General features: G+C 56.7%; 1 protein-coding gene across 2 annotated transcripts; it reads left to right on the forward strand.

Moving 5' to 3' along the window:
- Positions 1–1,178: 1,178 nt before the first annotated feature.
- On the forward strand, positions 1,179–13,501 carry LAMB2 (laminin subunit beta 2). 2 transcript variants are annotated; one of them, XM_077129352.1, is made up of 34 exons: positions 1,179–1,306; positions 1,822–1,906; positions 1,987–2,075; positions 2,208–2,386; positions 2,472–2,607; positions 2,689–2,762; positions 3,161–3,349; positions 3,439–3,502; positions 3,732–3,934; positions 4,025–4,145; positions 4,453–4,641; positions 4,842–5,021; positions 5,140–5,252; positions 5,520–5,599; positions 5,688–5,820; positions 6,100–6,261; positions 6,353–6,480; positions 8,175–8,307; positions 8,494–8,686; positions 8,759–8,902; positions 9,133–9,364; positions 9,448–9,611; positions 9,691–9,915; positions 10,004–10,221; positions 10,334–10,430; positions 10,520–10,892; positions 10,993–11,177; positions 11,251–11,492; positions 11,572–11,920; positions 12,207–12,414; positions 12,493–12,634; positions 12,726–12,902; positions 12,994–13,153; positions 13,253–13,501. In XM_077129352.1, the coding sequence occupies exons 3-34, from the start codon at positions 1,988–1,990 to the stop codon at positions 13,387–13,389; spliced, it is 5,418 nt and encodes a 1,805-aa protein (XP_076985467.1). In that variant the 5' UTR covers positions 1,179–1,306; positions 1,822–1,906; position 1,987; the 3' UTR covers positions 13,390–13,501. The 2 variants fall into 2 exon arrangements, with proteins under 2 accessions (XP_076985467.1, XP_076985466.1); XM_077129351.1 differs by lacking the exon at positions 1,179–1,306 and adding an exon at positions 1,392–1,724.
- Positions 13,502–13,604: the final 103 nt, after the last annotated feature.

Below are 13,604 nucleotides of genomic sequence, written 5' to 3' on the forward strand. Positions count from 1 at the left end.
GGCCCAGCAACTGCTGAAGCAGGTGCAGACCACCTGGAGGGTGCATGGCTGAACAGTAGTGGGGGGGGATATGGATGGGGCAAGCACAGGACAGGGTCAGATGGGAGAGTTAAGTCAGAACAGGGATAGTGTGGGAGGGTCATGGCTAGCTCCACATTGAGTCCAGACTCATGTAGGGATCAAAGCTGGGGTCTAAGTTCAGGATAGGATTCAAGAATTGATTAGAGTCAGGGGCGGTTTAAGGTTAAGGCCAGGGTCAGAGGTCAGGAACAGGGCTGAGTTTGGCTCAAGTGGCATGATCCCCAGGGTCAGAGCACCTCCAGGTGCAGAACGAACAGTCTCTGAGTGAGAAGGCAGCCATCCTGTTGACTCTGTAGCATCAGGCAGCAGAGCTGCTTGAGCCATGCACTGGGTGCCAATGCTTATGTCACCTGCTGATTGCCATCTGTGGATGCCAGCAAGCAGGGCCTGAGCACATGCAGCTGGGTGCCAACGCTTATGTCACCTGCTGATTGTCATCTATGGATGCCAGCAAGCAGGGCCCTAGGACCACCTGGGTGATCCAAAATGACTCAAGCGTGACCCAGAAACCCACTAACTCTGAGAGACCAGAGACTCTATTGCATGTCCGTTGACCCTGAGTGATACCTGTAGTGTGATCCCATGATTCCTTCAGCGAGCCCTTGACCCTGAGAAATCAGGTAACTCCCTTTGTGATCCCATAAAGCTATCCAGTACTCCTGACCCTGCTAGACCCCTCCTCTGAGTGACCTAAAATTCTCAGTTTCCTTTAGTATCTCTGAGCTCCCAGTGTTTACTACATAACTCTCAGAATAACCGGAAATCCTTATTCCAGACTACTGGAGTAACTCCCCACCCCCACTCCCACCCCCACCCACCACGCGTTCTCAGTAAAGTTCGATAATCACCCTGAGAAACACCCAGCTTCCTCCCCTGGACCAGCAGCTTCCAATGCTTCCCGCCCAGCCCCAGACAAAGCGGGCGCTCAGCGGCTGTCCTGAGCAACCCCGCCCGGTCGGACTCAGATCTGCGAACTCAGAGGTCCCCGCGTCCCAGGGGGCTGGGTGGGGCGCGCGCCCGCCGGCCGCGCGCATTCCAAGCAGGGACTCGGGCCCTCCTGGCGAAGCGGAAGGTCCGGAACGGATTCATAGTCACAAGATCGGGATTCGCTGCCACTGCTCTGTTCCGGGGTCGTCAGCCCAATACCCATCTTCATGGGGCGAAACTAAGGCAGCTCTTCTCCTGCCTGCCAGCCGGAGTGACATTGGGAGGCGGAGGTTCCGGGGTAGGGCGTAGCCTTTCCCCATTTCTCCTCTACACCCACAGTCTCCTATTTCTCGCACCTCGCTTAACCTCTCCACAGTCCTGGAAAGGGGAGCTCGGCGCCCCTGTGCACGTCCTCCCGTCTCTCCCAAGCTAGATCCTTGGGACCGAATGACGAGTTGACGATGACTTCCACGACTTCCATGACGCCGTAGACCAAAGCTAGGCTCCTTGACCCGGAGTTAGAATTCCCGAGTACCAGGCCTCTCTTTTGCTCTTGCCGTGCCTCCGACTGCTGCACCCCTTTCCTGTTGTGGTCTAAAGCCCCGAACTCCCTAACTTCCCCTGGCCTTAGCACGGGTCTAGGCATACGAGTGCAATAAAGATTTGCGGTTGGGCGGCCCGACTCCTGTTCCTGAAATAAGGGTTGTTTTTAGAGGGTAAGCGTAGTGTAGGGGGCTTCTGTACAGCCTTTCTCCTGCCAGAAATCTACTCCGCTCCGGGCTTTCCTTCCAGCCTCGCCTCCTAACTTTGCAGAAAGTCTCCGTACTCCGAGGGACCGCTGGACAGACCGACAGACTGAAGGAAGGCCTGGAGGGGAGCCGACCAGGGTCAACACGGGGTCAGTAAGGGAGGGACTGGACATCCACCGCTCCCAGACTCCTCAATCCCCCTCATCCTGGTTCTCCGCCGCCCCTTCAGGATGGAGTGGGCCTCCATGGAACGCACGAGGGCCCGGCGGGTACAGCCTGCACACTGGAAGCCTGCACTGAACCTGCTGTTGTTGAGTGGTGAGGGGGTCTGGTGAGGGTTAACGGTTTTGAGATGAGGGTGGGTCCTGGGATGATCTCCTTGTCCTGGAACACATGGGATAGGGCTACCTGGTGGGAGCACAGCAGAACTGTCTGCCCGGCTACCCCCAGTGCTGGCCGCTACCTTGGCCCAGGCCCTGGCCTTGGCCCCAGATATGCCAGGCTGCTTAAGGGGAAGCTGCTATCCAGCCACTGGAGACCTACTGGTGGGCCGCGCTGACAGACTGACTGCCTCATCCACCTGTGGCCTGGGTGGCCCTCAGCCCTACTGCATCGTCAGTCACCTGCAGGTGAGGCTGGGGGTGAGAATGAGGTCTCTGGTCAGAGGGGACTGGCACTGACTGAGCCACTGACCCTGGCCCTGAAACAATACAGGACGAGAAGAAGTGTTTTCTGTGTGATTCCCGGCGCCCCTTCTCTGCTCGTGACAACCCCCAGAGCCATCGTATACAGAATGTTGTCACCAGCTTTGCACCTCAGCGCCGAGCAGCCTGGTGGCAGTCAGAGAATGGTGAGGTTGTAAGCGGGGCACAAGGTGAGCAGGGCTGCCCACCTGCAGCCTCAAGTCCCTGACTTCTAGTTCCTAACCCAGGTGTCCCTGTGGTTACCATCCAGCTGGACCTGGAGGCTGAGTTCCATTTCACACACCTAATTATGACCTTCAAGGTGCTTGCATGTCTGGGAGCCTGCCTGAATCACCCTGCTTGGCTTCCCACTGCTCCTGGATGGAGCTCTCAGCTCCTCGGCCCAGCCTCCCTGACTCCTCATGAGCTCTGCTCTGGCTGCATGGAAATCTCCTTCATCCTTTGACCCTCTGTTGCCTTACATCTTATCTTCAGGCCTTTGCACATGCTGTTCTGCTGCCCCAATCCATAAGTCCCATGACCCCTGAGCCTTCCCACTAGAGGTGGTGCCCTTTCTTTGTCATTGCCTCTCTTCCACTGTATTTATCCCCAGCCATCCATGAGCTGCCTGAAGGCAGGGCCATGCTGGTTAGGGCTCTCTATGGGCCTGGGCTGGGCTTAGGTCTTGGTATCCCCTGATGAGTCATACCCCCCACCCAGACATTTCGCCCTGCTGCCATGCTGGTGGAGCGTTCTGCAGACTTTGGCCGCACCTGGCATGTGTACCGATACTTCTCCTATGACTGTGGGGCTGACTTCCCAGGAGTCCCGCTGGCACCTCCACGGCACTGGGATGATGTGGTCTGTGAGTCCCGCTACTCAGAGATTGAGCCGTCCACTGAAGGCGAAGTAAGAGCTGGGACTGTACTGGGGGTAAGGGTGAGGATGATGGGCCTGAGGCAGGGTACACTGTCATTGTGGACTTCCTGCCACTCTAGGTCATCTACCGGGTTCTGGATCCTTCCATCCCTATCCCAGACCCCTACAGCCCACGGATCCAAAGTGAGTGCCCCACCCTTCGAGTCTGCTGCACTCCCAGCATCCAGCTGCCAGCTATCTGGGGCCTCAGTATCTATTTTGGGTGCTTCCTTAGGGCAGGTGCCAAGCCCAGTTTAGCTTGTATGGCAGTTGACAGGCGGTCTCCCAAGGTGACCTTGACAGCTGTAGCCCCTGAGTGGGGATGGGGCTGCAAGCCTGGCCAGCTGGTCACCAGCCACTGCCACCCCTTCAGACCTGCTGAAGATCACCAATCTACGAGTGAACCTGACTCGACTGCACACATTGGGGGACAACCTGCTTGACCCACGGCGGGAGATCCGTGAGAAGTACTATTATGCCCTCTATGAGCTGGTTGTGCGTGGCAACTGCTTCTGCTATGGACATGCCTCACAGTGTGCGCCCGCCCCAGGGGCACCAGCCCATGCTGAGGGCATGGTGAGGGACTTCAGCCAGCTGGGTTAGGGCTGGGGTCAGAGAAAACCATAGTTGGACAGTACTGATCACCTGCCTGCCCATCCTTCCTAGGTGCATGGGGCATGCATCTGCAAACACAACACCCGTGGCCTCAATTGTGAGCAGTGCCAGGATTTCTATCATGACCTGCCCTGGCATCCAGCTGAGGACAGCCACAGTCATGCCTGCAGGAGTGAGTGAGACCCCAGCCTCTATAGCCCCAGAACTCTGTAGCCTAACTGTGCCCTAGGTAGTACCAAAACTCAAGCCCCTGAGACCCAGGATATGTTTACATGGTATCCAGGCTTCAAGACCCCTGGTGACCCCTTCAGCCCCCTCCACAATCCACCCTGGGTAATGCTGAGGCCTTGAAGTCTCTGAGCCCCATCTACAAATTCGGACCTGTGGCAGGGACCTAAGGTAGCACTGAGGCCCATTATGCCTCTCACCCTTGGGATCTGGACCTCAGTTGGCCTTTGCCCTTCCTCTCCTCCCCCTAGAGTGTGAGTGTCAAGGGCACTCCCATAGCTGCCACTTCGATATGGCCATATACCTAGCATCTGGCAACGTGAGCGGAGGTGTGTGTGATGCATGTCAGCACAACACAGCTGGGCGCCACTGTGAACTCTGCCGGCCCTTCTTCTACCGTGACCCAACCAAGGACCTGCGGGACCCTGCTGTGTGCCGCTGTGAGGCCAGGACTGGGCATAGGGGAGGACAGGTTGAGCCTGGGTAGGAGTTGGAGAGCCAGATTTTGGTCAAGGTTACAAGGAATTAGGGTGGGAGGCTCAGCGTGAAGCCAAACTGGGGATCCAGGGCGAGGGATTTGGAGAGAACAGGGGCTGGACCAGTTGAGATAGGATGACCCTGTACTTCCTTTCTACCCCAGCCTGTGATTGCGACCCCATGGGTACCCAAGATGGTGGTCGCTGTGATCCCCATGATGACCCTGCACTGGGGCTGGTCTCAGGCCAGTGTCGCTGCAAAGAGCATGTGGTGGGCGCTCGTTGCCAGCAATGTCGTGATGGCTTCTTTGGACTCAGTGCCAGTGACCCTCAAGGCTGCCAGCGTATGTGCTTCTTGCCCTAACTCCTATGCTGACTTTTAACCCCTGACCTCTTACTCTTGACCCGCCTGAACAGGAGCACTACCACAGCTTACCAAAGTGCTGATGATTCCTCTGGCAGGGTGTCAGTGTGATACACGGGGCACAGTGCCCGGAGGCACCCTTTGCGACCCTGACAATGGAACCTGTTTCTGCAAGCGTCTAGTGATTGGACATGGCTGCGACCACTGCTTGGTGAGACTGGAGTAGCATACTGGGGTCTTGGACTTGTCCTCAGAACACAGGACTGAGGGGTGCTATCCACACCCCAGTGAGCCTGTGCTGAGAGCTTGGGTTAGAGTTCTGTCTGAGAGGCCTCAAGTCTGGGATGCTAACGATAGGAGCTAGTGATTTGGAGGCCACGTTTTCACCAAGGGTGCTAGGGGCTGAAAATCTTTGTTGAGGTCCCTGCTGGGGGGTGAAGGGGTCTATTTTGGGACCCAGCAACTCCCTCTTTCTCAGCCTGGCCACTGGGGTCTGAGCCATGACCTGCTTGGCTGTCGCCTGTGTGACTGCGACGTGGGTGGTGCCTTGGATCCTCAGTGAGTGCTGCCTACTGGTGGGGAAAGGGAGGGGGGAAAGCCTGGGTTGGGGAGGGGCCCATTCCTGATCAACTGTAGTGGCTCCCAGGTGCAACGAGGCCACGGGTCAGTGCCGCTGCCGCCAGCACATGATCGGCCGACGCTGCGAGCAGGTGCAGCCGGGCTTCTTCCGACCCTTCCTGGACCACCTTACTTGGGAAGCTGAGGATGCCAGAGGGCAGGTGGGGCAGGACTGTGGTGGGGTTATGGGCAGGGTCTTGTCGGGGTAAGAGTGTCTGGCCTTGGGCGGGGCCTTGGCTGGAGTGCTGGGGCTTGGGCTGGGGCCTGGGGGAAGAGCTGAGATCTGGAACAAGGTCACGGCAAAGAGGCGGGGCTTACACAGGAGGGACAGGGCACGGGCAGGGTTTCAAAGGGAGTACTAGAGTTTGGGGGTGGGGCGGTGGTAGAAGATGCCATGCCTCGCCTGAGCTTCTTACTTTCTGAGCGGCCTTGCCTCCCAGGGTCTGCTTGACTTGGTGGAACGGGTGGCGACCCCAGGGGGATCGCCATCCTGGACGGGCCCGGGCTTTGTGCGCCTGCAAGAAGGCCAGGCACTGGAATTCTTGGTGACTTCTGTGCCGAGGGCCATGGACTACGATCTGCTGCTGCGCTTGGAGCCCCAGGTCAGACCCTGTGACCCTTGACCCTTAGCTGAACTTCTGCCTGCGGGGTGCCTCCTCCATCATCCTATCCTGGCCCTACCCTACCTCCCAGGTACCTGAACAGTGGGCAGAGATACAACTGACTGTGCAGCGTCCACGGCCTGTGTCTGCTGGCAGCGTATGTGGGCACGTACTGCCTGAAGATGACCGCATCAGAGGGACTCTGCAACCAGACGCCAGGTGAGGGCACTGATGGTAGCACTCACAATAGTGGGGGGGTGTGTGTAGAGGTGGGTCATTCCTAAGCTTCCTACAGGGCACCTGGAAGATCCCACTGCCAGCCTGGACATCTCACACTGAGTTCATTCATTCATCTGTTTCTTCTTTCATTCAAGGAGTGCTTCCTCAGGAGCGTGGCTTACCAGGCACTGTTAGGCATGACATCAGGTTAGAAAGGAAGTAGACAGAATGAAGTCTGCTCTTTTGGGGGTCTAAGGGCCAGACTCCAAGGTAGCAATTAGTGGGAAACCATCTATCATCACCATAGGGAGTACCCATGGAGAAAGAGGGATGGTAAGGGCTAGACCACACAGAGCTCTGTCAGCCAAGTCTGGAGCCTGGATTTTCTTCTTAGTGGGTCAGACTTGGGGAAGAGCTGGAGAGGAGCACCAGAGCACTTTAAGTAATAATATGACTTTCTGATTAATATAATTACATTTTGGATAGTTTTACTTCAGGTATCATTTTTCATCACTTTAGTTCTTATTTATCTTTTTATCAGCATACACAGAAGCAGAGAGAATGGCATACTGAATCTGGCTGTCCTTATATACATTTTGCCAAATGTGACTTATGATTAACAAAATTCCCTCTAGCTGTTGAGTGGAGACTAGACTTAATTGGGGCTAGAGGCTATCGAGTTGGTCAGGTGACTGATTTGGGTAGGAGTATATGAATGGAAATCGTGAGAAGGGGGAATTTTCCAGATGGTTTTAGAGGCAAAGCTGATGGCATTGAAGTGGGAAAGGAAGAAGATGTCTGGGACTACTGGGTGGGGAGTCAAATTAAAGAGAAATTTGAAACTTTTCACTAAAAATGTGGGCCTGGAGGAACTAACCAGAGAAAGGGAGGAAGACCAGAATCAAGCTCTGGAGTACTCTAGAGTTAGAGGCCAGTAAAGAAGGAGGGGCTAGGGGGATGGGACCCAGAGCTAAGAGAAGAGTATATATCTCAAGAAGGATGGTGTACTGATCTCATTACATGCTGCTGAATGCACTGTCAGGTAAGAATAGAGTAGTAGCCACTGGGTTTGGCGAGATTGAGGTCATTGATGACCTTGGCACAGGCTGTCTCCATGGCATGATGGCATGATGAGGCAGAAGCTCTGCTGGAATGGGAGGCCAGAGAGTGGAGTCAGTGACAAAAGTTACTTTTTAGGACTTTCTTGAGCAGGAGAGCAAAGATGGGCAACAGCTAGAGGAAGACTCAGGGGATTATGGGAGGATTTGAGGTGAGGTGGTAGATAAAAGAGCCCTAGCATGGGTTTGCAGACTAATGGTAATGACACAGGGGAAAGGAAGAGAGAAGGGAGGTGGCTGAATATCCTCAAAGAGGAGGCGAGGTTGTAGTTGGGGTTAGAGGAAGCTCAAAGTGGTTGCTGAGAAATGGCAAGTACCTGTGCTAAGGAAATGAAATTAACAGGCTGTATGGAGTGTTTCTAGTGAGACAGGTCTGTATACGTTTATAATTCCAGCAAGCCACGATTATGAGAGTCTTCTGTACAGATGTTCTGTAGGGCTGCCCAGCGATCTGTTGGCCCAGCCCAGCCCAGTGAAGCCCTATTCTCTTTTGTGGTTGAAGGATTGGGAGGTGCACATGGGCTGGGAGAAGCCCAGGATCCAGGGGCCCGGAGTTACTCCCCATGCCTTTCCCAGGTACATGGTGCTTGCTAGTCCTGTCTGCCTTGAGTCTGGCATCTCCTACACACTACGTCTGGAGCTTGTGCGAGCAGGAGGAAGTACCCAGCCTGGGACCTCCTACTCCGGACCTGGCTTGCTCATTGACTCGGTGAACATTCTTCTCTTTCCCACACCAACCAAAGTGACAGGGCCTGGGGAGTAGAGTCTGTGGTGATGGTTGAGTAGAAGGGGTCCATGATAGAAGAGGCAGGCCCATGGTGGTGCCGGGCTGGTTATGGCATTGCCAGTGTAGTTCCTGGGTCTATACCTCACTCTTCCTTGCTTGTCCTTCTAGCTAGTGCTGCTGCCTCGTGTACTGGTGCTGGAAATGTTTAGTGGGGGTGATGTTGCTGCCCTGGAGCGCCGTGCTACCTTTGAACATTATCGCTGTCACGAGGAGGGTCTGGTGCCCAGCAAGACCCCACCCTCTGAGGCTTGTGCCCCCCTCCTCATCAGCCTATCCACCCTGCTCTACAGTGGTGCCCTATGTGAGTGCCGGTGGCATGGGTGGGCAGGGCAGAGGTGAAGGCCTAGCCTGACCTCCTCCTCACAATCCCCAGCCTGTCAATGCGACCCCCAGGGCTCGCTGAGTTCAGAGTGCAGTCCCCATGGTGGTCAATGCCTGTGCAAACCTGGAGTGGCAGGGCGGCGCTGTGACCTCTGTGCTCCTGGCTACTATGGCTTTGGCCCCATGGGATGTCGAGGTAACTGCTTTGTCCCTTACTCTCCACCCTAACTCTTCTCCCTCCTCCCCACTACTCTTCTTCCTTCCTCCTCTGGTTATACTCCTTCCTTGATCTAACTCTGCCTTGGACCCCATACTCTCAGCCCTGTATCATTTGCAGTTTCCTTCCCTTCCCTGACCTTCCTACCCTGATCCCACCTAGCCTGCCCTCAAATCCCTTCCCCAGCTCAGCCTCTAACCTGTTCCCAGCCTGCCAGTGCAGTCCTGAGGGGGCACTTAGAGGCCTATGTGAAGGGACCAGTGGACAATGCTCCTGCCGAACTGGTGCCTTTGGTCTTCGCTGCGACCGCTGCCGACATGGCCAGTGGGGCTTCCCTAGCTGCCGACCCTGTGTCTGCAATGGGCATGCAGATGAATGTGACACACATACAGGCACTTGCCTGGGATGCCGTGATCACACGGCGGGTGAGCAGTGTGAAAGGTGAGCCCAGAACAGCTTCAAGAAGGTTGATGGGTGGGCAGGCCACTCAGGGATAACACATCTCTTCCCGCTCCTCCCTGCAGATGCATTGCTGGCTTCTATGGGGACCCACGACTGCCATATGGGGGCCAATGTCGGCCTTGCTCCTGCCCTGAAGGTCCTGGGAGCCAGCGGCACTTTGCTACTTCTTGCCACCGGGACGGGTATTCCCAGCAGATTGTGTGCCACTGTCAGGCAGGCTACACAGGTGTGTAGGTAGGGTGGAGGCATGGGATCAGGGTAGCATGGCTTTATTGGGCACTCACACTTTCCCTGACTGTGCACAGGGCCACGGTGTGAAGCTTGTGCCCCTGGGCACTTTGGGGATCCATCAAGGCCAGGTGGCCGGTGCCAACTGTGTGAGTGCAGTGGGAACATTGACCCTGCGGACCCTGATGCCTGTGACCCCCACACGGGGAAGTGCCTGCGCTGCCTACACCACACCGAGGGGCCACACTGTGCCCATTGTAAGCCTGGCTTTCATGGGCAGGCCACCCAACAGAACTGTCACCGTGAGTGTAGGCATGGGAAGGGATGGCCAGGGTAGGGTTCCATTGGTCGAGCTCCCCTTGACTAGTGTGTTCATCTTGGCTGGCACAGGCTGCACCTGCAACCTTTTGGGCACAGATCCCCAGCAGTGCTCATCCAATGATAGATGCGACTGTGACCAAAGCAGTGGACAGTGCCCGTGCCTCCCCAATGTGCAGGGCCTGAGCTGTGACCGCTGTGCCCCCAAATTCTGGAATCTCACCAGTGGTCATGGGTGCCAGCCCTGTGCCTGCCACCATAGCCGGGCCACAGGCCCCACCTGCAATGAGGTATAGGACCCTCCCAGCAGTTCCTGGGTGGTTGGGTCCAGCTGTCTGTCTCAGGTCTGAGGGCTCAGCTTCTGACAAAGGCTCTGACCCCCTCACCCTGTTCCCATTATAGTTCACAGGACAATGCAACTGCCGTGCCGGCTTTGGTGGGCGGACCTGTTCTGAGTGCCAGGAGCTCCACTGGGGAGACCCTGCATTGCAGTGCCATGGTAAGGGAGCCAGTGGGGGCCAGGGTGAATGGGGGACTTCCTATATGTCCCACTGGGACCTTAATTCTGTGGTCTGCCCTTTTCTGCAGCCTGTGACTGTGACCCTCGTGGAATAGACACACCTCAGTGTCACCACTCCACAGGCCACTGCAGCTGCCGCACCGGTGTGTCTGGTGTACGCTGTGACCAGTGTGCCCGGGGCTTCTCAGGTGTCTTTCCTGCCTGTCAGCCCTGCCATGCATGCTTTGGGGACTGGGACCGAGTAATACAGGATTTGGCTGCCCGTACACGGCGCCTGGAACAGTGGGCACAGGAGCTACAACAGACAGGTGTGCTGGGCGCCTTTGAGAGCAGCTTCAGGAACTTGAAGGAGAAGCTGAGCACTATACAGGGCATTGTGGGTACCCGCAACACCTCAGCTGCTTCCATCGCACAGCTCATGGAGGCCACAGAGGAGCTGCGGTGCGGATGGGCCTAAGGATACATGGTGGGATGGGGCAGAACCTCAAAGGAGCAAGGCCGAAGCCTCTCTAAACACTGCTTATTCCCACAATTGGTGCAGGCGTGAAATCGGGGAAGCCACTGAGCATCTGACCCAGCTGGAGGCAGAGATGACAGACGTGCAAGATGAGAACTTCGATGCCAACTATGTACTAAGTGGGCTGGAACGGGATGGGCTTGCACTTAATCTCACACTGCGGCAGCTCAGTCAACATCTGGACATGCTCAAGCATTCAAACTTCCTGGGTGAGTTTTTCGCCAACTAGACAGGTTGACTAGGGTTGATCTCCACCTGACTGCCAACCTCTGCCCAACTTAGGTGCCTATGACAGCATCCGCCATGCCCATAGCCAGTCTGCAGAAGCAGAACGTCGTGCCAATACCTCGGCCTTCGCAGTTCCCAGCCCTGTGAGCAGTTCCGAGGTTACCCGGCAGCGGGCAGAAGTGCTGATGGATGCCCAGAGGGAGGACTTCAACCGTAAGCACACAGCCAACCAGCAGGCACTGGACGAGCTTTCTGCTCATACCCTTACCCTGAGCCTGACAAGCACAAATGAACTGGTGAGGCATAAATCTGGGCTGAGGGAGGTGGGTGTGGCTGTTCCTTCCATAGGGCCCTGACTTACTCTGTGCCTGGCAGGTGTGTGGGGCTCCAGGGGATGCACCCTGTGCTACAAGCCCTTGTGGAGGTGCAGGCTGTCGGGATGAAGATGGGCAGCCTCGCTGTGGGGGCCTCAACTGCCATGGAGCAGCAGCCACAGCAGACTTGGCTCTGGGCCGGGCCAGGCACACACAGGCAGAGCTGCAGCGGGCATTGGCAGAAGGTGGTGGCATCCTCAGCCAGGTGGCTGAGACCCGTCGGCAGGCAGGCGAGGCACAGCAGCAGGCACAGGCAGCCCTGGACAAGGCTAATGCTACCCGGGGACAGGCGGAGCAGGCCAACCAGGAGCTGCGGGAACTTATCCAGAGCGTGAAAGACTTCTTAAGCCGTGAGCCCCCCATACACAGTTGTTTCCCCTGTGTCTGTGTCTTTCCCTGGATTCACACATGGACCTGGGGGCCTGTACTGGACCTGTGTTAACGATCCCCTGTCTGGTCCCTTAGCTCTTGCTCATATGTGGTCCCAAAGTCCATATTCCTGAGTGTGACCCAAGTATAGTCTCTGTCCTCCTGGTTATATGTCTATAACTATTTGCAAACCTATGCCGCATTTTATGTTCCCTGAGTCCATGCTGGATGATCTGTCTCTCTAAGCCCTTGCCTGTGTCCCTACAGAGGAGGGAGCCGATCCTGATAGCATTGAGATGGTAGCCACACGGGTGCTTGAGCTCTCCATCCCAGCCTCACCTGAGCAGATTCAGCACCTCGCAGGTGCAATTGCAGAGCGGGTCCGGAGTCTGGCAGATGTTGACACAATCCTGGCGCGTACTGTGGGAGATGTGCGTCGGGCTGAGCAGCTACTGAAGGATGCACAACGGGCACGGTCTGATCCTGACCCTGGTCCCCTATCCCTGACACCTGATCCTGATACCTGCAGCCCCTGACTCCCCCTCTCCTCCAGGACCCAGGCTGATGGTGAGAGATGGAAGGCAGGAACAGTGCAGGCGGCACTGGAAGAGGCTCAGCGAGCACAGGGTGCTGCCCACGGTGCAATACTGGGGGCAGCAGTGAACACACAGAAAACAGAGCAGACCCTGCACCAGGTGTGGCCTCCCCGGGACATCAGTGGGGCCAGATTATGGGCATGGCCTATGTATCTATTTAACCCTGGGTGTCCACCCACTCTCATGGCAGGTTCAAGAGAGGATGGCAGGTGCAGAACAGGCACTGAGCTCTGCTGGTGAGCGGGCTCGGCAACTAGAGGCACTCCTGGAGGCTATGAAACTGAAACGGGCAGGGAATAGTCTGGCAGCCTCTCGGGCTGAAGAAACAGCAGGCAGTGCCCAAGGTCGTGCCCGAGAGGCTGAACAGGTGAGTTGGGACAGAGCCATCTGGAGGGGGTGGAGGTGGACACTGGGTCTCCACTGGGCCACAATGGTGACTCTGCCCTCTATATCTGCAGCTGCTGCAGGGTCCACTGAGTGACCAGTATGAGACAGTGAAGGCGCTTGCTGAGCGCAAGGCCCAGGGTCTGCTGGCTGCGCAGGTGCGGGCAGAGCAACTGCGAGATGAGGCTCAGGGCCTGTTGCAGGCTGCTCAGGACAAGCTGCAGCGACTGCAGGGTGAGAAGCAGGGTGGGTGGGCTTATGAGAAGGTGTGTGAGGCGTGGGGTAGGGAGGGCTGTGGGAATGAACCTAACACCTGACACCTGACACTCCTAGAGCTGGAGGGTACCTATGAGGAGAATGAGCGGGCTCTGGAAGGCAAGGCAGCCCAGCTGGACGGGCTGGAAGCCAGGATGCGCAACGTGCTCCAAGCCATCAATCTGCAGGTCCAGATCTACAACACCTGCCAGTGACCCTTTCCCAGGACCTACCCCAGCACCTAGCCCCATCCCTCACGCATACTGTGTCTGCATATGGAAGCGCTCCCGGCCCGGTAGGGGCCCCAATAAACCGATTGAACGCCCATAGTGCTGTCTAGACTCTGACTTGGGGCAGGCAGGGTAGGGTCTCTGGGCCGAAACCTGAGGGCACCGGAACCCCTCCCTCTCCACTCGTCCCGCCTCGGAGC

This window comes from Tamandua tetradactyla, chromosome 15 (genome assembly GCF_023851605.1).
Source record: "Tamandua tetradactyla isolate mTamTet1 chromosome 15, mTamTet1.pri, whole genome shotgun sequence".
Classification (NCBI taxonomy): Eukaryota; Metazoa; Chordata; class Mammalia; order Pilosa; family Myrmecophagidae; genus Tamandua; species Tamandua tetradactyla.

Coding starts and splice junctions, on each gene's coding strand:
- LAMB2 (XM_077129352.1), top strand. CDS start 1,988: ATGGAGTGGGCCTCCATGGAACGCACGAGGGCCCGGCGGGTACAGCCT. Junction 3,350..3,438: donor AGCCGTCCACTGAAGGCGAA/GTAAGAGCTGGG, acceptor CTGCCACTCTAG/GTCATCTACCGGGTTCTGGA. Junction 5,022..5,139: donor TGACCCTCAAGGCTGCCAGC/GTATGTGCTTCT, acceptor TTCCTCTGGCAG/GGTGTCAGTGTGATACACGG.